We start from the raw sequence: 27091 nt of genomic DNA, 5'->3' as shown, positions 1-27091 counted from the left end.
CTTGTTTCAAGATCACATATTGAAACTTTCAAGTCTGTTCAAGAAAACAAGTTCAGAGTGCAAAATCATTAAAGCTCGACAGTTGGTCGACAGCTGCATCTATCGAGCTTAAGGAAGCTGTTCTTCATTCGGTGTGCTCGACATCTGCTTGACACCTGCTATCTGTCAAGATTTAAGATTTTCAGAATTTTAATCTGATTTTCTTGGGATCCGTGAATATGTCTTTGGGCCTTCTTTTCTCCTAAACCTAGACATATAAAAGGATCAGTTTAAGGGCCGTCAAATTGTTCACAAGTTACACAAGTTTTGAGCAAACTCTGTTCAATCAAATTGTGACCGGAGATGAAGTTCTTGCCCTAGTTCATCTCTTTCTCTTTGAAGAAGTTGTTGTGTATGTGCACCGTAGGGTTTTGTGACCAAACATTTTCTTGATCTTCATCGTTTGGATGAACTGAAGAATTTTGCAACCAATAACCTTTTTAGTTGGTGATTGAAGTCGCGTACTAGGATCTGCGCAATTGGTTAGTCACGTACTAAGAGTCGTGCATCTGAAAGAGGAACTGTCAGTACAGAACAAGTCCAATTGGGTATTGGGGTAAGGGTTCAACTGTAGGTTGGTAAAATACTTGGATTCCTTTACTTGTAACTACTTATTGTGATAATAGTGGAGTTTCGGGAGTAGTAACCTGAAAATCACTCGGTGGGGTTTTTGCCGTTAGGTTTTCCCCATTCGTAAACAAATCACCGTGTTATTTATTTTCCATTGCATAATTAGTTTACTGGTGATTTGTTTGTGCTACCACACGTTTGCATGATAAATTGATTAATTAATAACTTGACTAATTAATTAATTAATTTCTATCACAAGGGGTCATTCAGTTTATGGCCTATTAAGTAGTATCAGAGCGGACAGACTCTGATTAGGATTTAATCTTTGCTGTGTTGATCCATTGACCCCTATTTGTCATGGATAGAGGATAGTCATTAATCATACCTCTTTTATTTGATGGCACTAACTATGCATACTGGAAAGTACGCATGAGAGTTTTCTTGCAGTCTTTAGATGAGAAAGTGTGGCAAGTTGTGGAGTTAGGCTGGACTAAGCCTACAGAAGCGCCAGCCGACTAGGATGATGCCAAGATTAAGGCATCAAACTTTAACAGCAGAGTTTTGAATGCATTATTCAGTGCTACCACCAATGAGGAGTTCAAGAAGATATCTTCCACTGAAACTACCAAGGAGGCTTGGACCATTCTCCAGACAACCTATGAGGGTACTAAGGCTGTCAATGACTCAAAGCTTCAGAGGCTCACTACAAGCTTTGAAGAGATAAAGATGGAGGAGGATGAGTCTTTCGATGAGTTCTATGCCAAGCTAAAGGACATAGTGAACTTAGCCTTCAATCTTGGGAAGACCATTCCTGAACCCAAGATTGTGAGGAAAGTGCTCAGATCTTTGCTCGAGAGATTTCATGCCAAGATTACGGCAATAGAGGAATCAAAGGATATTGACAAGATTCCTCTAACTGAGCTGGTTGGACTCTTGCAGACCTACGAGTTAGGGTTGACAAGAATAGGCAAGTCGGGTAAAAGTAAGAGTATGGCACTGAAGGCCAAGAGTGGTGAAACAGATGAATCTTCTAATGATGAAGATTCCAAGATGAAGTCCTACATCACTAGGCAGTTCAAGAAGTTCATGAAGAACAATGAAAAGGGTTTCGACAAGGACCGCAAGCAATCCAGCTCTTCTCAGTTTAAAGGCCAAGACAAAGGGAAGAAGGATGCTAAGGAAGGTGGTCAGTACACTGTTCCTTCGGGGCCTAAGTGCTTTGGGTGTCAAGACTTCGATCACATGAAGTATGAGTGTCCTACATACCTCAAGAGCATTGGGAAGAGTAAGGCACTTGCTGTTACCTTGAACCACATTGAGCCTGAGGATGATTCCGACAATGAGGATGATGGAATCTTAAATGCCTTTACAGCCATGGTCAATTCTACTGATGGGATTGTTAAAGATGTGGTTGAAGAAGAGGAACTGGTGGAATCTAAGTTTGAGAAGATGGATGACCAAGATGACATCCATACAGCCTATGAGAAGCTGTATAAGCTCTCTGAAAAGCATGAGAAATTATATAGGCTAACCACCAAGAAGCTCAGTGATGTGGAACTTGACCGTGAGGAGCTTTCCACAAAATTTGATGAAGCCAGTCAGACTATTGGAGCACAAAGATTCGAGAACAATTTCTTGGCTGAAAAGACCCAGAAGCTTGAAGCGGAGCTGTTTCAAGTCAGAGCTCAATTGGAGAGGACTTCAAGCACAAAGCTGGATGAGATGCTAAGCTTTCAGAAATCTGCTTCAGATTAAACAGGCTTAGGGTATGATCTTTCTTCCTCTAATACTGCTTCTTCTAGTACTACTGTTTATGTTCCTCCTACTAATAATGTTAAAATTGAGAACAATGAGATTAAAACTGAATTAGCTAGTGAGAATTTAGACAAGGGTCAATCTATCTTAGGAGCACACTCTAAACTTGAGAAGAAAAATGTTAAAAACCCTAGGGCTAAGAAGGCTAACTCTCAAAAGCCTAAACAAAAGAAGCAGCATCTCTGTCATCATTGTGAAGTTGCCGGTCATACTCGACCAAATTGCTACAAGTGGCTTGCCACTCAGTAGAGCAACGGCATGATAACATCTGGGAACCAGAATCAACTTCAATCCTTTTTTGCTCCCCTTGGAGATTTTCTCAAAGCCCTTATGTTCCTTTCGAACTTAAACGGTTTTAATTCTTCCCCTTCACCGCCGGTTCAAGGGTTTGCTAGACAGAAAGGTTCTTCCAAGGTGTGGAAGGAAAAGGGCTCCAAAGATTCTATCACTTTTCTCTCTCTTTTCTTGTTTTGTGTATGCATTACTTATGTGTTTTGTTTTCATGTTTTGAGTCAGTCTAGTTTTTATGCTTTGTTTGTTTAACATGTTTTTTTTTGGTTATATTTCAGTTTTTGCTTTATTTTTGTTTTTCTTTATAAAAAAAAATTGAAAAATCAGAAAAATACAAAAACAGTATATGTTTTGTACATTGGTACTTGTGTACCTTGGATGGCCATTGAAACAAAGTCTTCTAAACTTTGTATCATTTGTAGCTTAGATGAGCATCTCTATGCACAACTAAGCAAGTGAGATTTGTGGCTCGTGTTTGTGATGAGTACGATTAAGTTGTCTCTTAAACTTAACATGCATATCACTCTTTTTGACGGGAAGGACTAAAAAATTCTGAGAGAAAGGCATAAATAATTATTTCACCATTGTTGTCCGCTAATCATAATATGACACCTGTATGCTTCGGCATAGCAAAAGTGCAGTGTCAATGACATTTGTGTGCTTAGGCATAGCAAAATTTGAATGTCAAATATCATTAGGTATTTTTTTCTCTCTCTCTAATAAGCCCATGCATGATATGTTTAAAAGAAAAATATGTAAAGAAAATTAAAAGCAAAAAGATCAAAAATACTTTAAATATGATTGCAAGCGTGTATTCTAGGAAATGTGGGAGTTATAAGATATACCTCAAAGGTGATAGTTCCCATCAAGCAGTTATGATTGTGTGTGAGTTAAAATGATTTTCTCATATCTCAAATCATCATAACATGCATACACTTATGCAATCTTGCGATATTTTTCACAAACAATACGCAATATTCTTTGCTACTTTTAATACATGTGCAGGTACAATGTGATTTGACCATCACGAGGTTTTACATGTATTAATGTATGCTCACTAAACTGTCTAGACTTGTTTTTAAAATATAAAATTGGTTAGACTTGTTTAGTGTGTGTGTGTGTGTGTTTATGGAGATCCATGTGCTTAAATTTTCATTTGAGAGATGATTTTAAGAGCTTAATATGTTGATTGGATTGTTGGTTGGATTGTTGGTTGAGTTGCATGTTGGACTACATTCATGTGTGTGTTTTTCACATCTTGAAAAACTGCTTTTAAAAGCTAGCTCGACACCTCCTCGATAGCTGGTTATCTGTCGAGCTTCCTTAAGCTTTTTCTTATTACAATCTCACCTGCACCTCGATACCTGGTGGTTCTATCGAGATTGGATCTGTATACTTGATAGCTTCTCGATACTTGGTGGATCGATCGAGCTTCTGTTCTTAAAATTGATGTGTTGATCCTCGATACCTCCTCGACACCTCAGCTGTCGACATGTATTTTCTCGACACTTCCTCGACAGATCTCTCGATACTTGTTGATACCTGCATCTGTCGAGAATTACTGGCTTTCCTATATAAAGCCCTTGCACAATCCGGTCTTCATTTCCATCGATCTCTCTCTCAATACTTCTTTGTTTCTCTCCCAAAATCACTCCAATCTCACTCCTATCTTGGTTCTCAAGGTTTTTCCAAGGTTTTTCAAGTTTTTCTTCACTTGGTAAGCTTCTAATTCTTTCTCATTCATGCATTTCATGTTTTGAAACCTAGGATTTGGGGCTTTTTGGAAATTTTTGGGGTTTTTCAAAATTGATGAGATTTCATTGAAATTTTGGGTTGGGTTTTCACTTAAATGTATTTAAAACCTCATACATTACATCACATTAGCATTATAATGGTCTTGCCATGCATTTAGATGTGTGCTATATGATTGTGTGCTGGTAGGTTTGGATTGGGCTGAGCCCATGATGAAATTACTTTTGCGTGTCACATGTTTATGCATTTCCCATGCATATGTACTTCTTTTCAATATATTTGATATATTTGAAAATGTTTGGGACTTTTCTGATTGTCCTTTTTCTCCCTCTTTGTTGTTTACATTAGTCGTGTTTATGGCACATAGGCGTAAATCCACTCCAGCCCGGAACCCTCTTTGTTCCGGTGCTTCTTCTTCGTCTGATCCTACCTTATCTCATATCTGGTTCTGTGATGATGATGCCTTTAAGGCATTTTTGGAGAACTTTTCTAGACGAGGCATTCATTCGGAACGCCAAGTCATCTTGTTAGATTTTGCTGACACCAACCTTCCTTCTGTCATTCACAGTAGGGGATGGGAGTCACTGTGTGATGCCCCCATCACCTGTCCTCTCGTGCTGATCCAGGAGTTCTACTCCAACATGCACGGGATTGATTGGTCAGTACCTCTTTTCTTCACTCACGTTCGAGGTACGTGCATTCCTATCACACTGCAGCTAGTTGTGGATGTGCTTCGGGTTCCTAGGATAGAGTTTCCTAACTATCCTAGTTGTGAGCGTCTGAGGACTGTGTCCAAGGATAAGCTCATGTCCGTTTTCTGTGAACACCTTACTTCTTAGGGTGAGCGTCTTTTTACACCATATCTGTTTCTCTTACAAATTTCTGATCCCCCCTTTATAGAGGATCTCTTGTGTTATATGGTTCCCTTTGAACGATCTTGATCCTACATTTGTTGATCATCCAAACTACTACTTGAGTGCTTGTCCCATCGGACACTCCCTCAGGCCTTCTGTGAGTTGGGATAGCCAAGGTAGCATTGTTCAGGGGTCTTCTTCACATTAATGCAGTCAGAAAGTTAGCTGTAGAGCATTTAATGCGGTGACAACAGCCTTTCCTTAGATATTTCCGAGCTTCCATCTGTCTTATACGTTCATGATGCACATCCCTATCAATGGAATTTCCTGTTTCTCTAACAAATTTCCGATCCCCCCTCCATGGAGGATCTCTTCTGTTATATAGTTTCTTTGAACGATCCTGATCCTACACTTGTTGATCATCCAAACTACTACTTGAGTGCTTGTCCCATATGACACCCTCTCAGGCTCTCTGTGAGTTGGGATAGCCAAGGTAGTACTGTTCAGGGTTCTTCTTCCTGTTAATGCAGTTAGAAAATTAGCTGCAGAGCATTTAATGTGGTGGCAACAGCCTTTTCTTAGATATTTTTGTGCTTCCATCCCTCTTGTACGTTCATGATGCACGTCCGTATCAGTGAAATTTTCTATTTCTCTTACAAATTTCCGATCCCCCCTCCATGGAGGATCTCTTGTGTTATATAGTTTCCTTTGAATGATCCTGATCCTACACTTGTTGATCATCCAAACTACTACTTGAGTGCTTATCCCATCGGACACTCTCTCAGGCCTTTTGTGAGTTGGGATAGCCAAGTTAGCACTGTTTAGGGATCTTCTTCACATTAATGCCGTCAGAAAGTTAGCTGTAGGGCATTTAATGCGGTGACAGTATCCTTTCTTTAGATATTTTCAGGCTTCCATCCCTCTTGTACGTTCATGATGCACGTCCTTATCTGTGGAATTTGCTATTTCTCTTAAAAATTTCCCATCCCCCCTCCATGGAGGATCTCTTGTGTTACATTGTTCCCTTTGAATGATCCTAATCCTACACTTATTGATCATCCAAACTACTACTTGAGTACTTGTCCCATCGGACACCCCTTCAGGCCCTCTGTGAGTTGGGATAACCAAGGCTGCACTGTTCAGGGGTCTTATTCACATTAATGCAGTCAAAAAGTTAGCTGCAGAGCATTTAATGCGGTGGCAGCAGCCTTTCCTTTGATATTTTCGGGCTTCTATCCCTCTTGTACGTTCATGATGCACGTCCCTATCAGTGGAATTTCCTATTTCTCTTACAAATTTCCGATCACCCCTCCATGGAGGATCTTTTGTGTTATATAGTTCCCTTTGAACGATCTTAATCATACACTTGTTGATCATCCAAACTACTACTTGAGTACTTGTCCTATTAGACACCCCCTTAGGCCCTCTGTGAGTTGGGATAGCCATGGCAGCTCTGTTCAGTGGTCTTCTTTACATTAATGCAGTCAGAAAGTTAGCTGTAGAGTATTTAATGCGGTGACAACAACCTTTCCTTAGATATTTCCAGGCTTCCATCCCTCTTGTACGTTCATGATGCACGTCCCTATCAGTGGAATTTCCTAGAAGGTCACTTTGAACAATAGGATATACACTTGGCCTGTGCTTCGCTGATCCGAGGAGATACTCCCCCTCAAACCACCTCTCCCAACCTTTCCATTTGCCATATATTCATGGGACTCTAAATTTAATTTCCTCACTACTGTCTATTTGCCCTTGGATCAACCAACGTCCTCGGCCCTGGCCCAAGGCCCAATATATAATTTTGGGCCTTTAACCCTACACTATTAATTTAAGGGATAAAACCGTTTTTCGTCCCTACATTTTCACACGATTCTCACTTTGGTCCCTAACTTTTTTTTTTCATCGCTTTTAGTCCCTATCCTGAAAAACGCGTCTCGTTTTAGTCTCTGACGTTACATCAGAGACGGAAATTGCACAGCTGGCAAACGGAAAAAATGAAAAATATTAAAATAATACCCACAAATGCCACGTCATTTTTTAAAAACAAAAAATTAATTTGTAAATTTTAACTAAATGAAAAGAAAAAAGGAAAAAAGCTGAAATAAAAATAAAAACCCAGAAAAGTAAGAAAATTCAAAAACCCAGAAGAACAAGAACAAGAACAAAAAATTCAAAACCCCGAGATTATTTTTTAATCTCACTCTCTCTCTCTTCCTCTCACTTTCAGAGTTTCTCTCTTTCTCCCATGCTCTCTCCTCTCTTCCTCAGATCGGCGTGGCACAGATCGGCATGGAGGCTTTAGGTAGGTGGGATTCAGATCGTCGTGGTCCGGTGTCTGCTCATGGGTAGTCGTGGCTCGCCATGGGTGAGGTGGTCGTGGCTCGTCATGGGTTGCCGTGGGTGGGGTGGTCGTGGCTCGCCATGGGTAGTCTTGGCTTGTTATGGGTCAGTTGGATTTAATGGGTTGGTTGGGTTGGATTCGATGGTGGTTGGGTTGGCTTCGATGGTTGTTAGGTTGGTTTAGCTGGTGGGTTTGTGGCTTGGTAGAACTGAAGGGTATGGATCTTAGGTCTTGCGGGACTCTGAAAACTGAAGGGTATGGATCTTAGTGGTTGTTTGTGGCTCGGTAGTGGGTTTGGGTATGAATCTTAGAGGGTTTGGGTATGAATCTCATGGGTAGTCGTGGCTCGCCGTGGGTGAGGTGGTCGTGGCTCGTCGTGGGTTGCCGTGGTTGGGGTTGTCGTGGCTCGCCATGGGTGGTCTTGGCTCGTTGTGGGTCGGTTGGATTTGATGGGTTGGTTGGGTTGGATTCGAGGGTGGTTGGGTTGGCTTCGGTGGTTGTTGGGTTGGTTTAGCTGGTGGGTTTGTGGCTTGGTAGAACTGAAGGGTTATGGATCTTGGGTCTTGTGTGGGTCTCTAAAAACTGAAGGGTATGGATCTTAATGGTTGTTTGTGGCTCGGTAGTGGGTTTGGGTATGAATCTCAGTGGTTTGGGTATGGAGGTTTGGTAGTGACAGTGGCATAAATTTTCTGGGTTTGTTCTTGTTCTCTTTCTCCTTTTGGGTTTTGAATTTTCTTACTTTTCTAGGTTTTTATTTTTATTTCAGTTTTTTCCTTTTTTTTTTTTTTTTTTCATTTAGTTAGAATTTACACAAAACATCAAACACAAAAATCAAATCCAGATTTTCGGAATATAGGTTTGAATTTAATTTTTTGGGTTTTAAATTTGCTAGGTTTGTGTTTTGTTGATCTTGTTCTTTTTGGGTTTTAAATTTGCTGGGTTTGAAATTTGTTGTTTTACTAGGTTTGGTTTTTATTTCTATTTTTACTTTTTTTATTTAGTTAAAATTAATAAATTTTTTTTTTTTTTAATTTAGGGGCTGACGTGGAAAGCCACGTGGACACAAGGTGCATTATTTTAATATTTTTAATTTTTTCCGTTTGCCAGCTATGCAATTTCCGTCTTTAATGTAATGTCAGGGACTAAAACGAGACGCATTTTTCAAGATAGAAACTAAAAACGGTGGAAAAAAAAATTCGGGACCAAAGTGAGAATCGTGTAAAAATGTAGGGACGAAAAAGGGTTTTATCCCTTAATTTAAAACATGAATTTATTTATACCATTTGTTTATAACTGTATTTTATGCTTCTCATATCTAATTTAGATGAAATCAGCTAATGAAAAATAACTCATTCAAATACACTCTTAAATATATTAAAGAATAACAGGAATTATTTTGTTTCAGAGTAATTAATTGGGAGAACGAGGGTAGATGAAATTTGTTTTAAGGGTAGGTCACAAACTCACTATCGAAAGAATACTCCATTAATTGGAGGTGATAGTGATACAATGAGATAGTCTTCTTTCTCACCCAACTCTTTATAGTTTACACTTCAATTTAATAGTTACTTACTACGTACACTGATGGTTTAAACTCAAGCTTAAATGAAGTAAATCAAGCCATCATTAAATCAAGTCATCAATGACATATCCACTAAAAATTTCTCTAAACTTACGTAGCAGCTGTTATTTCTCTATGTTAGTATTTAATAAGTGATAGTTTGTTTGGTGACGAAATGTGAAAAAAATAGGATCATAAAAGGACTTTATGGAAGTTAATTATCTTTTTTTTGCATAGTACATTTTTGGCAAAATATGAATACCTTATTCAAAGAGGGAACTACTCATTCAACATATTCAGATTAAATTTGGTAGACTTTGCATTTACCAAGTTTTTAATTTATATCACATGTGTGTTTGGGATATAGCTACGACAAATAAATTAAAATATTAGTGAAACTCAAAAAAATAAAAAATAAAAAAACTATTTTAATTTCCTTGTGTCTAATGACATCCTATAAAACATTATATTAAGACCCTCTAAAGTTTTTAAATTAGGGAAAAATTAATGGATGCTCTAAGGATATTGGTTTAGAAACTATTTTTAGAAATTGTCTATTGAAAAAGAAAAATGAAATTGATTTTTTTAGACAGCTTTTTGCATTCCCTATAAAATTTGTATTAAAACGTTTTAAAAATAGTCTATTAACAATTGCCCTAAGCGCATTTGTTAACATGACTACTTAAATTAATAGAGTTTCTCAAATCCTATCAACTTATTTTGAAATAAATGGATTCAATTTTATAACATCAATAATTTACATAGATGCTAAGATGGTGATAGTAAATTAATAGAGTTTCTCAAATCCTATCAACTTATTTTGAAATAATTGGACTCGATTTTATAACATCAATAATTTACATAGATGCTAAGATGGTGATAGTAAATGTTATGGTTTTCAAATAAGGACCATTTAAAGAATTAGAAAAATGAGAAGTATAAAATTTTTAAGGTCTCTACCTCTTTCAGTAAATTAAAAAAAAGAAAAAAAAGAAAAAGAAAAAGAAAAAGCGAGGTTCAACCTCAGTCAAACTATGTCATGTCATTTATATATATGTTTTTATGTATAATAATATTTCATATTTGACTAAGACAATTTGGGCCCAATGGTTTCTTGACAGGAGATGCATATCTTTTAAGAGAATGCACGTTTAAAATTTTCAGCATTTTTGTGGGCTGGAAACCCTTTTCATTCTAGTAACTAATTCATCATTTTGTAAAACCTCTTTTTGGTCATATAGGGAAGGTCATTGTAAATAATTTGTATTTTAAGAGAATTGAGTGTCTTATTTCAAATTAGTGAGGAGGCGAGTATGATAACAAAAAACCTTAAGGGAAGTTAGCGCACTTTTTCCTAAAAATGATTGATTAAATTGCAATTTATACCCATTAAGTTTGGGATTTTTTTTTTTTTTTTTTTTTTTTTTTTTGGTTTTTTGGATTCATCTCCCTAACATAAATATAATTTGGATTTAATACCTCCTCTCCATGTGCCAAGATCTGGTGTCCACTATCCATTAAGTGCGACCTAGACTCAAAATTACGTTGTTTAATAGATCTAAAATTTGAAATTTTAGAGGAAAAAAACAAAATTATCCCAAACCTTAAGAATATAGGTTACAAACTAGAAATTAAAATGACGAAGTTTTGAAATATTGACGTCATTTTGAGCTTAGTTTCCCCTTATCTCTTTATCATTTGCATGGAGTTTTTGAGCCATTTGATAGAGCTGAAATGTGCGGATAAGAGCTGGAACCCAGTCAAAACCTCTAGGAATGGGTTGCCTTTTTCCCATCTATTCTTCGCGGATGACTTGGTACTGTTTGCTCATGCTAACCCGAAGAACTGCTTAGCTATCAGGGAAGTTCTTAATGATTTTTGTGCTAAATCGGGTCAGACTATAAGTGCAGCAAAGTCCCGGGTTTATTTCTCTCCAAATGTAGACTCGGAGCAAAGAGAAGCTTTGTCCAATAGTTTCGGCTTTACCCCAACTTCTAATTTGAGAAAGTATTTGGGCTTTCCACTTAAGCATCCAGGCAATTGTAGGCAAGACTTCTCCTTTGTCCTAGATAGAGTTAAGAAAAAACTCGCGGGTTGGAAAGCAAACCTTTTATCCATGGCGGGTAGAATGGTTCTTATTCAATCCTCCTCATCCACTATTCCTAATTATGTAATGCAATGCAACTTATTGCCAAGCAAGATCCTAGATGGATTAGACCAGGTGAACAGGAATTTCCTTTGGGGGACCATTGACCAAGCCAAAAAAATGCACTGGGTTAATTGGAGCAAAGTCACCAAACCTAAAAATCAAGGAGGATTGGGTCTTCAAACAGCCAAAGGCAGAAATATAGCCTTTTTGGCCAAACTCAACTGGAGGCTGCATACGGAAGGCAATGCTCCTTGGTCTAAAGTCCTAAAGCTGAAGTATTGCACTAGACAACACATTAATTCCAGAAATGCAGCTAGACTTGCTTGCTCCCCCACATGGAGAGGGTTGAGAAAAGGGGAAGAGGTGTTTAAAAAGGGAGTTAAATGGGTGCCTGGCCACAACAGCGAGCTGAATTTCTAGTTTGATTGCTGGTCAGATCTTGGCCCTTTAAGGAATCTCTTACAAGGCCCCCTCCCCCATGAGACTGGAAACTTAAAAGTCAGAGATGTGTGCACTCCTAGTGGTTGGGATTGGAGCTCTATTCCATTTGATTTTCCCCCAGAAATTAAGGCCTCTGTCCAGGTTGTTCCTACTCCCATCTTTGCAAGAAATGGGGATAAACTAGCATGGAAATTCTCCCCTAAAGGGGGTTTTGATGCTAGGAGTGCTTACCTCTTAGCTTCGGACTACTAGGACACTATCACCTTTGATGGCACGTGGATTTGGAAGCTGTCTACCCTTCCAAAAATCCAAATGTTTATGTGGAAGTGCCTTCACCAGGCCATAGGTGTGATAGACTGTTTGGTAGCAAGAGGCATGCAGTTAAATGGTTCCTGCCCGATGTGTCATGAAGCAAATGAATCCATTCTCCATGCACTCCGAGACTACAATGTGGTTAAACCAACATGGCACCATCTTGGGGCTCAAAGCAACAATCCTAACTTCTCTTACAGGGAATCAATGAATGGCTAAATTCCAACACAAAGCCAAAGAGGCTGTCCTCTTCGAATCATCCCCCCTGGAATGTTTTGTTTCCGTTTGCCATATGGCTTATTTGGAATCAACGCAACCAAGCGGTCTTTAAAGGCAAAGGAGCAAATCCGCATTTGGTCAAGAGCATCATCATGCAAGCCACAGAATATGCCTTGTGCATCAGTTGGCCTAAAGGGAACCAAGCTAGAATGATTAGACAAATCAGATGGGAGAAACCAGATACAGGTTGGGTGAAATTAGATACAGGTTGTGTGAAATTAAATACAGATGGGTCGGCTTCTAATCTTTTGAACGCTGTTGGTTGTGGAGGATTGATAAGGGATGAGCAAGGAAACTGGATTGGAGGTTTTTCGAGACATATTGGGAACACCAACAGCTTTATAGCTGAGGTTTGGGCGCTGCGGGATGGCCTTCAGCTCTGCCACCAGTTGAATCTTCAATCTGTCATGGTTGAATTGAATGCTAGTGCAGTAGTTGATGCTCTCAATAACCCGGCCTTTGCTAACACTATACTTTCCCCTCTTTTTGACGATTGTAAACATCTGATTGCTCTCTTTCCTCAGTGCCATATCAGACATATCGTTCGAGAAGCCAACTCGTGCGCGGACAAGCTATCTAGATTAGGCCTCTTTCAATCTGTAAATTTTGTTCTGCTGTCTAGTCCGCCTGTGGACTTGATCCCTCTCATTGAGGCAGATAGATGTGGGCTGTATTCAGACAGAATAGGCATTGATGTTGCCTCTGCCCTTTAGTTTTGCTGTTTAATTGAATTCCAGTTTACCAAAAAAAAAAAAAAAAAAACAAACACCCAAGGTTTAGGCCTAGGCCTAAGCCCCCTGTTACAAAAAGGTGCCAGGCCGTCATAAAGAAAAGGCCCCATCCACCATGATTAAAAGGATTCAAATTTTATGGTAATAATTAAAATAAAAAATAAAAAAGTTATGCACAATTTTAGTTTATGAGTGATATTAGAATACTAGCAATATTGCAAGTTTTTACTACATACGAATTACAAGTAATGTGTTAACAATCACAATAAAGCATTTCAAAGATTCATTAATTAGGTTATTGAAGTTCATCAATCATATTCATTCAAAACTATATTGTTTCAATCATTAATTAATGATGTCTCCAAATTATGTATTTAATTCATAACTTACCATGGTTTAGTTAGTAATTATTCATCAAAGTATGCATTTTTTTTTTTTTTTTGAAAAATCATCGAATTATGTATTTAATTAATCAAATTAACATTTTTTTATTTAATATTAAATAAATTTATTTAATTAAAATTTAAATATAAAAAGCTTCATTTAAATTGCCTTAAACAATATCTAGCTTGCATTGTAAACACCTCACCACACGACAGAATGACTTAAACGAAACAATACATAATTCATGAAGTTAGAAGTAAGGATCCAAATTCTGAAATATTTGAAAGCAATGTCAAATTACCAAAAATTTTAAGGCTGAAAATTTCAATTTTGTAAATAAAAAAAAAAAAGAAAAAAAAGAAGAAGAAGAATAAGAAACTTTTAGAATAAGGTTACTCTAAGCACTATAGAGGATGAGGTTGGCAACAAATACAAAGATAGAAACAATAATTTCCTAGTTGATTACTTTTTTTTCTTTTTTTCTTTTTTTTTTTTCTTTTTTTTTTTTGTGCGCGCGCGCGTGCAAATAATAACATTATTTTGACAGTAATGCAAGATCCCTCATGTAAGAAGCTACAGTGATCATCACAGAATGTCTATTAAATGAATGTTACTTTCGCAGACAGCAGTGCTAATGCTCATTTAGTGACTGGCATACCAAGGGAAATCAAATCACAGAGCAGTGAACAAAAAAGCGGAATCTAGAATTTCAATGAGATTTAGCATTTGATAAATACTCCGTAATAATAAAAGTATGGAGGCTGTGTTGGAGCAATTTGTTGAATAAGCAAAGTAGTTCTGAGCACAAAAGGGTCCATCCATACGGTGTGTATATTTGAGCAAAAGTTAATGCACACATGTTATTTGACGGGTCCACGTACATTAACTGGTATAACCATAAAGCACAAACCCATATGAAAGGTGCTTCAATTACTACACAGTTTAGATTTAAGGGACCCCAAAGCAAATCATGATGCTTCCACTCAAACAAGCAAGTCTACAAATCCCAAACATGTTTCTTTAAGGGGAGGAAGAAGAAAATAAGTATCAAGAAAAGCAAAAGAGCAGAAATCCTGTTGTGACCCTACATTATTCACCAACAACCTTTAGCTAAATAAAGCTTTCCCTAACCACAAGAAGTTATAGATATTGACCCCACCAACACCAAGGACTCTTTTGGCCATGATCAAAATAACCAGTATCACTATTATGAGACTTTCAATCATCTGCACAAAAAACAAATTACATAAGTGACAATGGAGATGTCAAAGATTGGCACAAGAAGCAAGACTAGAGAAAACTAATAATAGTGAAATGAGGTACTACCTCTTCATCAATAAACATTGTTACTTGAATATATATAATTCTCATATGTATTGCATTGTTAAAATTGAATAAGCAAGTTTATAATGGATAGGAGAAATCTATTAGAGTAATGATTATTGCACACTATTACACACTTGGAGTTAAGTGTGGACATCCTTAAAAAATAAATATGTGGCATCTGGCTTTATAAAATGTGAATGTTGTGTAAACTAGAAGTACTGTAAAACAATAGTTAATGAATCTAATAATAGTGAAATAAGGAACTGCCTCTTTATTAATAAAAGTCATTTAAAAATAAAAATAAATAAACTAATGCAAGCTAGTGAAGAGAAATTACCAGCAGGGATTCTTGAATTTGATGCAAGATCAAGCCAGGTGTCTGTGTTCTTTGGTGGCCACTCTCCAAAAAATTGGTGCATTGGTTTGTGGATTTCAGGTTTTTTCTCAGCTTTAACTTGTCCTGGTGACTTGAAATCAGTACCCAAAACAAAGCAATGTTGGTCTTGTTGCTGCTGCTGAGGTTTTGAACTATCAGTAAGGCTTTGAAACTGTGTGTGGGAGTAAGCTTTGTAGGGGCCCATTGTTAATCTCTGGTATGAATCAGGTAGGTTTCTGGCAGACCCTGAAGCCTCTGGGAAGAAAGCTCTCTCATCCACACCCTCTCTTTCTCCATGAAGACACCTGTTTGAAATAACAGTCAAAAACAACTAAAGCAGAAGATTAAAAAAAAAAAATGTAAAAAGTAGCTAGCCTGTTTGTGTTACAAAAACCTGTAATCTTTATCAGCCTGAGAGTAGGATCCAGAGTCCAAAAATAGCTGATGGGTAGTGTTATTTTGAGGTAAAAAACCAGAAAGAGGTTGTCTTGAAGAGGAAGAATGTGAATAAAGGAAGGGATAAGCAGTGGAATCATGGTAAGGATGGTGTTGAGGATATGTATCAGAAAGTGGAGAGACAGAGAAAGAAGAGTTCGTTGGTGTTGTTGTTGTTGTGGGAATGGTGGTGGGTGTGTTTATGGAAAGGTTTCTGTTGATTGATGGGATAGGTGGTGAAAGGTTGTTGGTGGTGGTGTTTGTTGTCGTTGTTGTTGTTGCAGTTGATGTAACTTCCACAGGCTTTCTTGAACGATTTCTGCCTCTGTGCATGTGTCTCTCACAGTACTTGGAATCTGGGTATGCTTCCTTTGAGCACCTCCACTTCTTCCCATCTGTTCTTCTGCACCTTCCTGGCTCTGGGTCTACTTTTCTGCCAAATCCCATCTCAAAACATCCCCAGCCAACTGCAGCCACAGACCCCAACAAAAATTGTTCATTTTCATTGGCACCCAAAAAAAATAAAAGGAATAGTTTTTATAAAAGTAAGCACTTAAAGATTATTATAATTTTTAAAAGTAAAGCTGCAAAAAGTGTATATGAATGACTATGAGAAATTGAGAATATGCTTTGCATGCTTACTGGGATGGTTAGGGAAGGGCCTTGAAGAAATTGAAGAGTCCAAGCTTCTTTTTACACTATAGAGGAGATCTGGTGGGATAGGTGTCCCTGCAACCATGTATTTGAAGATTAGAGCTTGATGCTCAAGCTCTTGCCATTGAATTGCTGTGAAAGGAGACCTGTTTCTTGCGCTTGCACTTGCACTTGTGTTCATCATTTTTTTGAAATAGAGAGAAACAAGAAGGAAATTTTAATCTCTAGAAAAACCAAGAAGGAGAACAAGAAGAACAGGAAGAGGGAAAGATCAACAACAACTTGGTAGATTTCAGAGACACAGAGAGAGGTTTTGTTCCTGTTGGGCTGATAGTTTTAAAGGGTATTTTTGCAGAGTCCATTGGTTGCAGAATCTTCTGTACATGGATAAAACTAATGGCTCTGATGATATTGCTGACACCTTCTCTCTCTTTCTATTCCTCTCTCTCTCTCCTGAGTTACTGAGTGAGTCTGTTCTTATTATGACTGCACCTCTGTTGCTTCTGCTTCTGCTCTGCAGCTGTCTTTGTTGCTGCTCTTGTCTCTGACATCTTTACAGAAATTCATAAACAACCGTACAAAGTAAAAGAAAATTTAATTCAAATCTAATTTTGGTCTTTGCACTTGCTGTAAAAAAGTGCCATGTGATTTTATGAAGCTGTAAAATTTTGAAGTGGATATAGCAATCTCTTTTGTAATCTAGTGATACCGGAACTTGAAGTGGTAGAAGGTTGTATTTGCCATTTTCCTTTTTCTTTTCTTTTTTGGAGTTGTATTCGTCATTTTGTTTTGCTGAGTAAATGTGTCATGAAATTGAGAGATGGGTGCTTTTCTATCTTTTACTTTTCCTCCCAAAGGTCCCAGAGTCCCCTCACATCATCCATGTAGTAAACTGTGAGGTAGATAGTGGAATCCCAGCTTCTTGTAATATGATGGTGGTATCTTTATTTCATGGTAATGTAGGCAAAACTAAGTTATGATTATTGTAACAAATACTCATCGATCTTAATAAGTTATGAAAAATTTTATCATTAAATTTATTGTTTTATTTGTATTTACCAGTTATTGTGGAAGTAACATACCAGTTATTGTGGAAGTAACAAGAACAAGGTAATAATTCAATTTGTGATTTTATTAATACATAATTAATGTGTATTTGTATTCCGTCTTAATGTGTTTAATCTTTCAACCTTAAACTTCAGATTATTAGGCAACTGTCTGATGAGACATTACCCCTTTAGTTTGGATAATGGAAAAAAAAAAAAAAAAAGGAATGGAAGGAGAGGAAGACTGTTAACAGGCTTAAGAAGAGAAACTGGTTTGTTAAGCTAAGCAATTTTTTTTTTTTTTCCTCTTTTTCCTTTTTTTTCCCTTTCCTCTTATATTCTAAATAAATCCCCAAAGTCTAGTTGGTATGAAATTCTATATCTGAGAGAATTTAGACCATTTTTTACCCTTTAAATTTACCAATAAAAAGGCTATCAAGAATATGATACTAATATATATTATTCTTTTTTTATGAAAGTTTACCCTTTTCAAAAGGTAAAGTACAGTGATGAGGTGGAACTTGGAAGGGCAATTTAGTTATTTAGACATATATTTTCTGAGTTCTACACTGATGATGCTAGGACGGTGCAAGTGAGAGACTATTGGTTAGAAGGAGGTTTTCATTTGTTTGTTTGCAATTGAAAGCACTTTTCTTGCTTTCTTCAAAGTTAGCAGGAGGTGTCAGGGAAGTGCACTCTGAGGTGAGGACTGTTCCCACTCTGAAAACTCTGCTCCACCACACATGCCCTACTTCTTTATTTTGCCTCAACTAACTCAGCCTTACATTCATTAACCCAAAAATTTCCTCAACTATCTTTCCTTTGAGCACATCTCTTTCCTTGTTAGTCATAGTCATCTTTCCTTGTGAAGCATTTATTGGCAGACTGGGTGCAGTTTTACGCTGCAGGTCTAAAGCCCACCTGAGATGGTTTTGACTGGAGCAGTGGGTCAGTGACAAACTTGTGTGACTCGATGGGTTTAGCTTTTGGAACATGCTTGGACAAAAATGAGATTAAAAAAAAAAAAAAAAGTGGTGTTGGTTTGGCTAAAATAAAAGGCTGCAATATAATATGGGCTTTAATTCTTTTTCTTTTTGTAATGGTGGTAAAAAGTGCTTTAGTTCTTGTTAACTTATAGAGTGGTATTGTTTTATGTATAGGATTAATTTTTGTATTCTGTATCTTGATGGATTGACATCTTGCAGCTTCTTGTCAACTTGCTTGCAGCAGAATGTTGCTAGCAGGTTCTGCTTTGATGTAATTAGCTTTGTAGTTGTGCATCTTTTTGTTTCAATAAAATCCATACATTTTTAAGGGGAAAAAAAAAGAATAGCTAAAATAAAATCCATAAATTTGTTAAAATAAAATCCATACAATTTTATGCATATGCACTTCATTCATAATTTAGATTCAGGGGTCCTATCAGATAGCTAAGTGGTAGACTCAATAAACTTAAAGGATCATTGTAAATCAGTAGGTTAGACCTTCCTTCCATTATACTATTGGTTTATGGAATTTCCAAATATCTCATAAGCATGAGTAGAATAGTCTAGTCAATGTTGAAACATCACTTCTTTATATTAACATAAATGATGCACTATAAATTAGAAGGTTAAAACTTCCTTTCACGACACTATTAGTTTATAGGGTTTTCAAAATGTTTCATAAGTAGTATTCAAATAGTCTAACCAATATTGAGACACCGCTTTATATTAACATAAATGATGCACTATAAATTAGGAGGTTAAAACTTCCTTTCACCACACTATTAGTTTATAGGGTTTTCAAAATGTTTCATAAGTAGGATTCAAATAGTCTAACCAATGTTGGGACACCGCTTTATTTAAAATAAAAAATAAAAAACATATGATGCCATGAACTCATGAACAAAAAAGCAAAAAACAACTCCATGGCATTTTATCCGATCAAATATTATATCTTTATTATCATATATCGGATTAGTACTGTGTGATCAGCTAATCATCCATTTTGCTGTGAACAATTGAAGGGAGATGGCTGTCTAACAACTAACAATAACCTCTAACCACTAATCTAGAAGCTAAGTTCTCAGCGGTTTTAAGAGTAGAGTGAATGACCCATATACAGTGCAGCAAAAATATTGCTGCACCTATCATTATGTTCAGACAATCCAAGTCTGTGATTTAGTAGTACATATTGGTTTGATAATTTTGTAAGTTCATAAATGATGTATCACTTAAGATCAGCACCCCCTCAAGGAGTGATGCATTCTTAAATGCTTTCTAATTTTTCTAGTTGAATAAAGGCTTTCTAATTTGAAGTACTTGTAATAAAAGTTCTGAGGTGGGAACCTAACTGTCCACCAACTTTGGATAATTGAACTTGATACTTATCAACTCCCTTCTCTTTATGGATTTCACAAATACAAGAAATCACTTTTCTTCTTCTTTATTTTTCTTTTTGGTGGGGTGGGGTGGGGGTGGTGAAGGGAAGAGAAACATTTTTGGATTGTAGTCTTACTTGATATTGGGATAGCAGTGTAGCAGATCATTTGTCCGTTATTTTATGAAGAATTACTAAATGTTTTTAAATTTTCAAATAACAGTGGGACATTTTTCAAATAACAGTGTAGCAGATCATTCATTTTGTTTTTTGATTAGTAAGTTATGTAAGCACTAAGTGGGTCTTAAACCTAGGACTTCACTCTTTACCTTACTTTTAAACAGAAAAAAAAAAAAAAAATGTCATTCATTCTAAAAGTTATTGAATAGACTACAGGTAAAATAGAATAGAGAAAAATAATATATATGACAGACACTGACTAATTTGTTAAAAGTCTATAACCAATTCCAAAAAATTTGGACTATGATTTTTTTTTTTTTTTTTTTTTTGTTTAAAGTTTATTGGTTAGAGCATTCATTTTTTTACCTTATATATGACTTAATTGGTACTTATTACTGATATTTTTTAATTGAAATGTTCAATGTTCAACCCTCATCCCTCATGGTAACTAAGAGTTATTAAAAAAAAAAAAAAAAAAAAAAGCGGGAATCCTCATGGCATAATTTTAAAAAGTGGGACTCGCTATAGGTTTAGGGTCACGATGAGAAGAAGTTTAGGGTTTTGGTGGATAATTCATCTTTATCATTTTAATATTTCAACATGTATATATCTAAGGATGAAGCCATTTCCTTTATATATTGGTTTTTTTAATTAAACTTAGGTACATGAAATGCAAAGCAGGGTGACTGAACATGATCGATATGGTATCAGCCATGCTTTTTCACTTCTACAAGATTTACATCAGGTGTAGTTTTGAAGGAACCGTAATCATTCTGTAGTGCGGTCGATCCATGTAAGCAGTCTGGTGAATTACAGTACATTGGACACAAAGAACTCTGCCCCTAATAAGCTTATCCATGATGACTTGAAGAGGGGGCTTTATGTGGAAAGTGCTTTTAATATATATATATATATATTCTAATTTCAGATTTTAAGCCAAAGGGCGGTGGCAAAAAGTAGGAAAAGGCACTAGCTTCAGGTTTCATATCTCCTTTCCAAGCACCAAGAGTACCAAATGAATATGGTTTCTGAAGAATTTTGTTAACCATGTATTGACATTTAACAACATAGATTGCTGAAAGATAATTTTGAATGCTAGCTTCTTGTCTGAGGCTTTTAGGATTGGCCTGAAGTTTCTTCATGTTGAGTCTTGCCCCAACTTATAAGACAAGCAGGAAAACCCTTTTACAAGATAATGGTTTATTGAAACTTTTACTGAAGTCCATATAAAGCAAATTTGGCATCTTTTGGGGACCAGCAGTGTATTGAGGTCCATAAACAGCAATAGTACTGATCCAAATAAACTGGAAAGCTTCCACTATAGAAATAATACGTGTAAATTATAAATGCATAATAATATACATATTATGGCTTAGTGTCCCCAACCAAGTAAACTCATGTACTTATAGAATAAACAAAGTAATCTTGAATTAGCATATGGTTAGCCTAGGGTTTTAAGACTCTCTAATATATAAACTTTATATTGAATTCATTGTAATTCAAGTGTTAAATATCAATATATAGCTATTTAGGGTTTTTCATTGTGTACTCATAAATGTAGACCGTTAAATTTAACCACATAAATTTTTGTGTTTTCTCTCTTTTTCAAGCTTCCGCTCATCACTCAATTCCACAACTTAAGTAAACTTTCATGTTTGCTCTCTTTTTTACAGCTGTGCTCATCACTCATGCTATTGTAAGAAATCGTAGCAGGAGGGCGATTCCTACAGTCCACACATTACTTCCATGGTTGCTGTTTGAAGGACAGCAAGACTTTTGGATAATCAATACTTGTAGCTGTCAAATTGTCCGATTATGTGATTCCTCTCTTTCTTCCCATGTGCTATTGGACCACATTTGATAAGTTTCTTTTATTGGACTCTTCTAAAGTACTTTAACGCTGAAACGTTTACGCTGTTTCAAATCATTGAGGTTAACATTTCTGTAGTTGGCAACTAGACCTATTGCATTACATAAAATACAGGCCAGGAATGTCTGTGTTATTTAAGGAATAATGTGATGTAAGACTAACATATCAAGGATCAGGAGTGAATTAAGTTGCCAGTACATAGGACACAATTAATTGCTGGTTTAGCAAGTCATGCAATCCCAAATTTTGACAAATGAGGCAATGAATTACCAACTAGTCATGCTAAATGGGCCATCCTTCTCTGTCATTCTTGTCATTGTTCAACTCTGTTAATGCCAAAATCAATGTCTTCTCCAATCGCCAAAAGTTTTTAACTCAATCAAGTGACTTCTTGTTCATTTGTCCAACGCAAGAGGACTCTCAATAGCCAAAAAGCTTCACAAAATTGAAGTTGTGGCTCTCTTTTATTCATCAGTCACTATATAGCCAGCTTCGGCATGACCATAATTTTTGTCCCCATCTATGTACAAGTTCTATATAAACTAAACAAACCCATCAAGATACCACATTCCAAAAACTGAAAATAGACATGAAAATGCATCAAATTCTCTTCCTCCTCTTTATCCTCTTATCCTCCACCAATGCTTTAGTTCAAGACTTCTGTGTTGCAAATCTGAAAGGCCCAGATGGCCCTGCAGGCTATCCTTGCAAAACTGAAGCTAAGGTCACAGTTGATGACTTTGTGTTTTCTGGCTTAGCCAAGGCTGGAAACACCTCAAACATAATAAAGGCTGCTGTGACCCCTGCATTTGTAGCTCAATTCCCCGGCGTGAATGGGCTTGGTCTCTCTCTAGCACGCCTGGACCTAGCACCGGGTGGTGTTATTCCATTGCATACTCACCCTGGTGCTTCTGAAGTTCTAGTGGTTTTGCATGGTTCTATCACTGCTGGATTCATTTCATCGGCTAATTCCGTTTACGTGAAGACAGTTCACAAGGGAGATATAATGGTTTTCCCACAAGGGTTGTTGCATTTTCAAGCAAATGCTGGTGGGAAACCAGCCACTGCTATTGCTAGCCTCAGTAGTCCAAACCCTGGCCTCCAAATAACGGCTTTTGCTTTATTTGGCAACAACTTAACTTCTGCATTGGTGGAGAAAACCACTTTTCTTGACGATGCCCAAGTCAAGAAGCTCAAGGCTATTCTTGGTGGCACTGGCTAGGATTGACAAGACATTTACTGTTCATTTGATCATTTCCATTCTCATTGTATTTTCTAGTAATTGGACTAGTGTGATTTACTTCTTTGAGCTATGATTTCTTTTAAAATATATATCATCATTATTTCAATGAAACGTATTCAAATGTAAAATTTCCAATTAGTGTTTGTATATCATGCATGTGCTTTACAATGCCAAATACCTAGAATAGCATCTGAATAATGCACGTTTTCAGATATAGCACAATCACGTATCTTGAGCATATACCATTTTTTAGCAAGAGTGTTCTTTTTATATGGTCTGCATGTCTTTCAATCTGTCACCTTACTCTGAAATGCAATTCGATTAACTTGACAAATTTGAGGTTTCGAAGAAGGACAAATATTGAGGAATAATAATCTATGTGTAAACTGTATAGGACCCCTTGGCATGACTATTGATTGAAGTGCATCAAATGCTGCCAGAAATAGCCTACATCGTAATCTTTTTTGTTATCCTGGCTGAAAACTCTACGCATTTCAATGAACAATGGTGCTGAAATTTTTATAAGTTTTTTTTTTTTTTTTTTAAATTGTCACTGTCCCTTAGTTGTCATCATTTTATAGTTGTCCCCACAAGCCTCTATTGCAAAACAGTTTATGTAAAGATGTATACTATGCTTTGTGGGGCTAGTGTTTTATCTTTTTTTTTTTTTTTGGGAGCAGGGACTTGGTGGGGGCTAAGTGTGTGATTGGTATGAATATTTAAACAATTACTTTTAGTGTTTAGGCCCGTTTGGTAGGGCATTTTAAGTAATTTTTTAGCATTTTAAATACATTTATACATTTTTTCATCCACACGTATATCAAAAACACCCAAACAATATTACTCAAACTCCTCTATCAAACACCTCCTAAATATTAGCCTTACAAAACGTGTGTTTGATAAGAGATGTTTCATTTCAATTAAGAATATATGAATTATGGTTCTCAATTTAAGTTGTTTAAACACTATTATTTTGAAAATACATATTCATAGCAGTTTTCAAGTATTTGAGGGTCTGTTTGGTATTGTTGTTTAAACAACATAACAATTATTTTCACAACAATTTTTCATCATACATATTTTCACAATACTTAAATAACTTTACTAAATATCTCTTACTAAACAAGCTGAGCAGCAATGTGAATGATGTTATTGTAAATATTTTGAAATTCATCGGACCCATGCATATCTGACATATATAAAAAGTTAAAAACCTTATTTCTCTCTTTTCTCTTTTCTCCCACAGCCTTGTCCCACGTCCCTCTTTGCTCTCTCTTCTTCTTCATCCCAAGCCAACCAAGCTCCATCCCTCCCTCATCTCTTTTTGAAACCCAACTCCATAGCAGTCTTGTCTCTATGCCTCTATCATCTTGCTCTCTTTGTACTGGGCTAAGCCATGGCTGAGACCCATTGGCCTTCCACCGCTGGCAACCAAGTCGCACGAGAGGTCCACCACCGCTGAAGCCACCAGTGCCATTTATTCCTCTTTTTGTCCCTTTTTATTTTCCCCTTATTTAGCTTCTTTATTATTATTATTATTATTATTATTATATATACTTTTTTGGGGGGGGGGGGGGCTATGACTAAAATTTCCCCATTTTTATTTGGTTGATAATGAGTATTGGGTGTAGCTGATGTTGAGTGGGTTGCAAAATTTTGATGTGGGTACCGTGGGTTTGGGTACAAATTTGATGTAAAAATAGTTGTTGTGGTGAGAGTTGGTTATTGGGTACAAATTTGATGTGGCTATTGTTGTTCTGTGAGTTGTGAAATTTGATGTTGGTTGTTGAGTTTGAGTTTGGATTGTTCAAGTTTGATGATATGAGCAGAAAATATTATTGTTCAAGTTTGATGGTATGAGCAGAGAAGATTAAGTCTAATAGTATGAGCAAGAGGATTTGGAAGAAGAGGAAGTAAAGAGCAGCGTGGAAGATAGTCTAACGGTAATATGGTAGAATTAAATAGTAATTAAAATATTAGTAAGTGTACAGTAGTTGTCAGACAAGTTCAACTTTTTGTAAAAAAACATTAACATTCTCGGTTATTTTAAATACACTTATTTGAAATATGGTCCAAAACACATGCATTTTAAATATGTGTTTTTATAATACTTTTTTAACTATAATTTTCACATTTTAAACAACAATACTTTGAACTGCTACCAATAAGGCCATAATTTACTTTCTTAGTCAAGCAAAACATTAATGATTATGATTGTTTTTTTAAAAATAAAAAGACTATCAAAACAAGACAAAAAAAGATATCCTTAAGGGTCTGTTTAATAATATTGTTCTATTTACGTTATTTAAGTGTTTTGGAAATATGTGTGAGTAAAAAAGTATTATGGAAATATGTGTTATGTTCTTTAAACAACGAAAATTGTTGTTTAAACAATACAACTAAACACCTCCTAAGAAATATGAAAAGGGATAAAAAGAAGCATCCATTGACAACAGAGAATATGTTACAACTTACAAGAACATGACTTCATGTGGTTATTCACCTCACTTGGACCTTAGCTTGGCTAAATTTGGCAATGTTAGAAATATTGAATGAATTGTATTGTATTTTTCAAGTAATAGAATATACATGAGTGCCTTTATATAGTAGGCAGAGTGTGCAGTACAAGTAAGTGTGCTATACAAGTAAGTAAGGTGGGCATAAAACCCACATACCCTAATACACATTAACAGCCCCCCTCAAACTCAAGGTGGATGTGAGACCAACTTGAGTTTGTCAACCAAAATACGAAGATGTCCCTTAGGATATGACTTGGTGAAGATATCTGCAAGTTGATCTTTAGAGGAGACTGAGATCAGCTTGAGAGCACCATGGACAAGATGATAATGGATAAAATGACAATCGATCTCGATGTGTTTAGTCCGTTCATGGAAGACATCATTGTAAGCAATATGAATGGCACTCTGGTTGTCACAATAAAGAGGAGTAGTAGAGGATGTGGACACACCTAAGTCTTTGAGAAGCCATCGTAACCAAAGAAGCTCAAATGTGGTATCAGCAAGGGCACGATATTCTGCTTCAGTACTGGAGCGGGCCACATGAGTTTGTTTCTTACTTCGCCAAGAAATCAGTGAAGAACCAAGAAGAAAGTAATAACCAGTGGTGGACCTGCGATCAGTGGGATCTCCTGCCCAATCAGCATCAGAAAATGCACGGAGAACAAGAGGAGACTGAGCAGAGTAGAAAAGACCATGGAAGAGAGTGCCCTTTAGGTATCGAAGAATGCGCAGAACAGTAGCATAGTGAGTTGATCATGGAGCAAACAGATACTGGCTCACTTGGTGAACAGCATAGGAAATGTCTAGACGAGTGACAGTGAGATAAACTAGGCTGCCAACCAAGCGTCTGTAAAGAGAGGGATTAGACAACGGTTTCCCCCCTGAGGGAGTCAGATGCGCATTAAGCTCAACTGGAGTATCAACAGTCTTGCTATCAGTGAGTCTAGCTCGAGACAAGAATTCAGAGGCATACATGGCTTGAGTAATATAAAGTCCATCTGTAGAATAAGTGACTCCAAGACCTAAGAAGTAGCTGAGATGTCCAAGATCTTCAATCTTAAACTGCTGACTGAGAAAATCCTTGAGTTCTTGAATGCCACTGAGATCATCACCAGTTATGATCATATCATCCACATACAGGAGAAGTAAAATAGTGTCTTTGTCAGTGCGACGAAGAAATAAGACAGAATCATACTGACTGGCCATGTAACCCAAGCAAGAGATGGTAGAGTTGAATTTGGCAAACCAAGCTTATGGAGCTTGTTTAAGGCCATAAATTGCACGTCGAAGATGACAAACCTTGTTCGATTCAACAGAGAGACCAAGAGGAGGTTGCATATAAACTTCTTCACTTAAATCCCCATTAAGGAATACATTCTTGACATCCATCTGAAAAATGTCCAATTTACTGGCAGCAGCAATAGCTAAGAGGGCACAAACAGATGAGATACGAGCAACCAGAGCAAAGGTCTCTTCATAATCAATTCCATACTCCTGTGTAAAACATTTTGCAACAAGACGAGTTTTGTAGCGCTCAATGGACCCATCAGAGCGAGTTTTAA

The 27091-nt window shown here is 36.7% G+C and overlaps 2 protein-coding genes across 2 annotated transcripts; one reads left to right on the top strand and one right to left on the bottom strand.

Annotated features, from left to right (window-relative positions):
- Nucleotides 1-14379: 14379 nt before the first annotated feature.
- LOC115988876 (growth-regulating factor 5-like) lies at nt 14380-16792 on the bottom strand. The gene is made up of 4 exons (XM_031112501.1): nt 16299-16792; nt 15616-16123; nt 15183-15526; nt 14380-14745 (listed from the first exon to the last, which is right to left on the bottom strand). The coding sequence occupies exons 1-4, from the start codon at nt 16492-16494 to the stop codon at nt 14738-14740; spliced, it is 1056 nt and encodes a 351-aa protein (XP_030968361.1). The 5' UTR covers nt 16495-16792; the 3' UTR covers nt 14380-14737.
- A 5526-nt stretch (nt 16793-22318) lies between these two features.
- On the top strand, nt 22319-23139 carry LOC115992062 (auxin-binding protein ABP19a-like). Its single transcript, XM_031116104.1, has one exon. The coding sequence runs from the start codon at nt 22357-22359 to the stop codon at nt 22987-22989; it is 633 nt and encodes a 210-aa protein (XP_030971964.1). The 5' UTR covers nt 22319-22356; the 3' UTR covers nt 22990-23139.
- Nucleotides 23140-27091: the final 3952 nt, after the last annotated feature.

This window comes from Quercus lobata, chromosome 5, assembly GCF_001633185.2.
Source record: "Quercus lobata isolate SW786 chromosome 5, ValleyOak3.0 Primary Assembly, whole genome shotgun sequence".
NCBI lineage: Eukaryota > Viridiplantae > Streptophyta > Magnoliopsida > Fagales > Fagaceae > Quercus > Quercus lobata.
Note: the sequence above shows the minus strand (reverse complement) of the source record. Positions and strands in the feature narration are given on the sequence as shown.

Bases quoted from the DNA above. Each gene is read 5' to 3' on its own strand.
- LOC115988876 (XM_031112501.1), bottom strand. From the start codon at position 16,494: ATGATGAACACAAGTGCAAGTGCAAGCGCAAGAAACAGGTCTCCTTTC. The intron at 16,124-16,298 runs GTAAGCATGCAA...CTGTGGCTGCAG, and splicing joins GCCCTTCCCTAACCATCCCA to TTGGCTGGGGATGTTTTGAG. The intron at 15,527-15,615 runs GTTTTTGTAACA...TATTTCAAACAG, and splicing joins CAGGCTGATAAAGATTACAG to GTGTCTTCATGGAGAAAGAG.
- LOC115992062 (XM_031116104.1), top strand. From the start codon at position 22,357: ATGAAAATGCATCAAATTCTCTTCCTCCTCTTTATCCTCTTATCCTCC.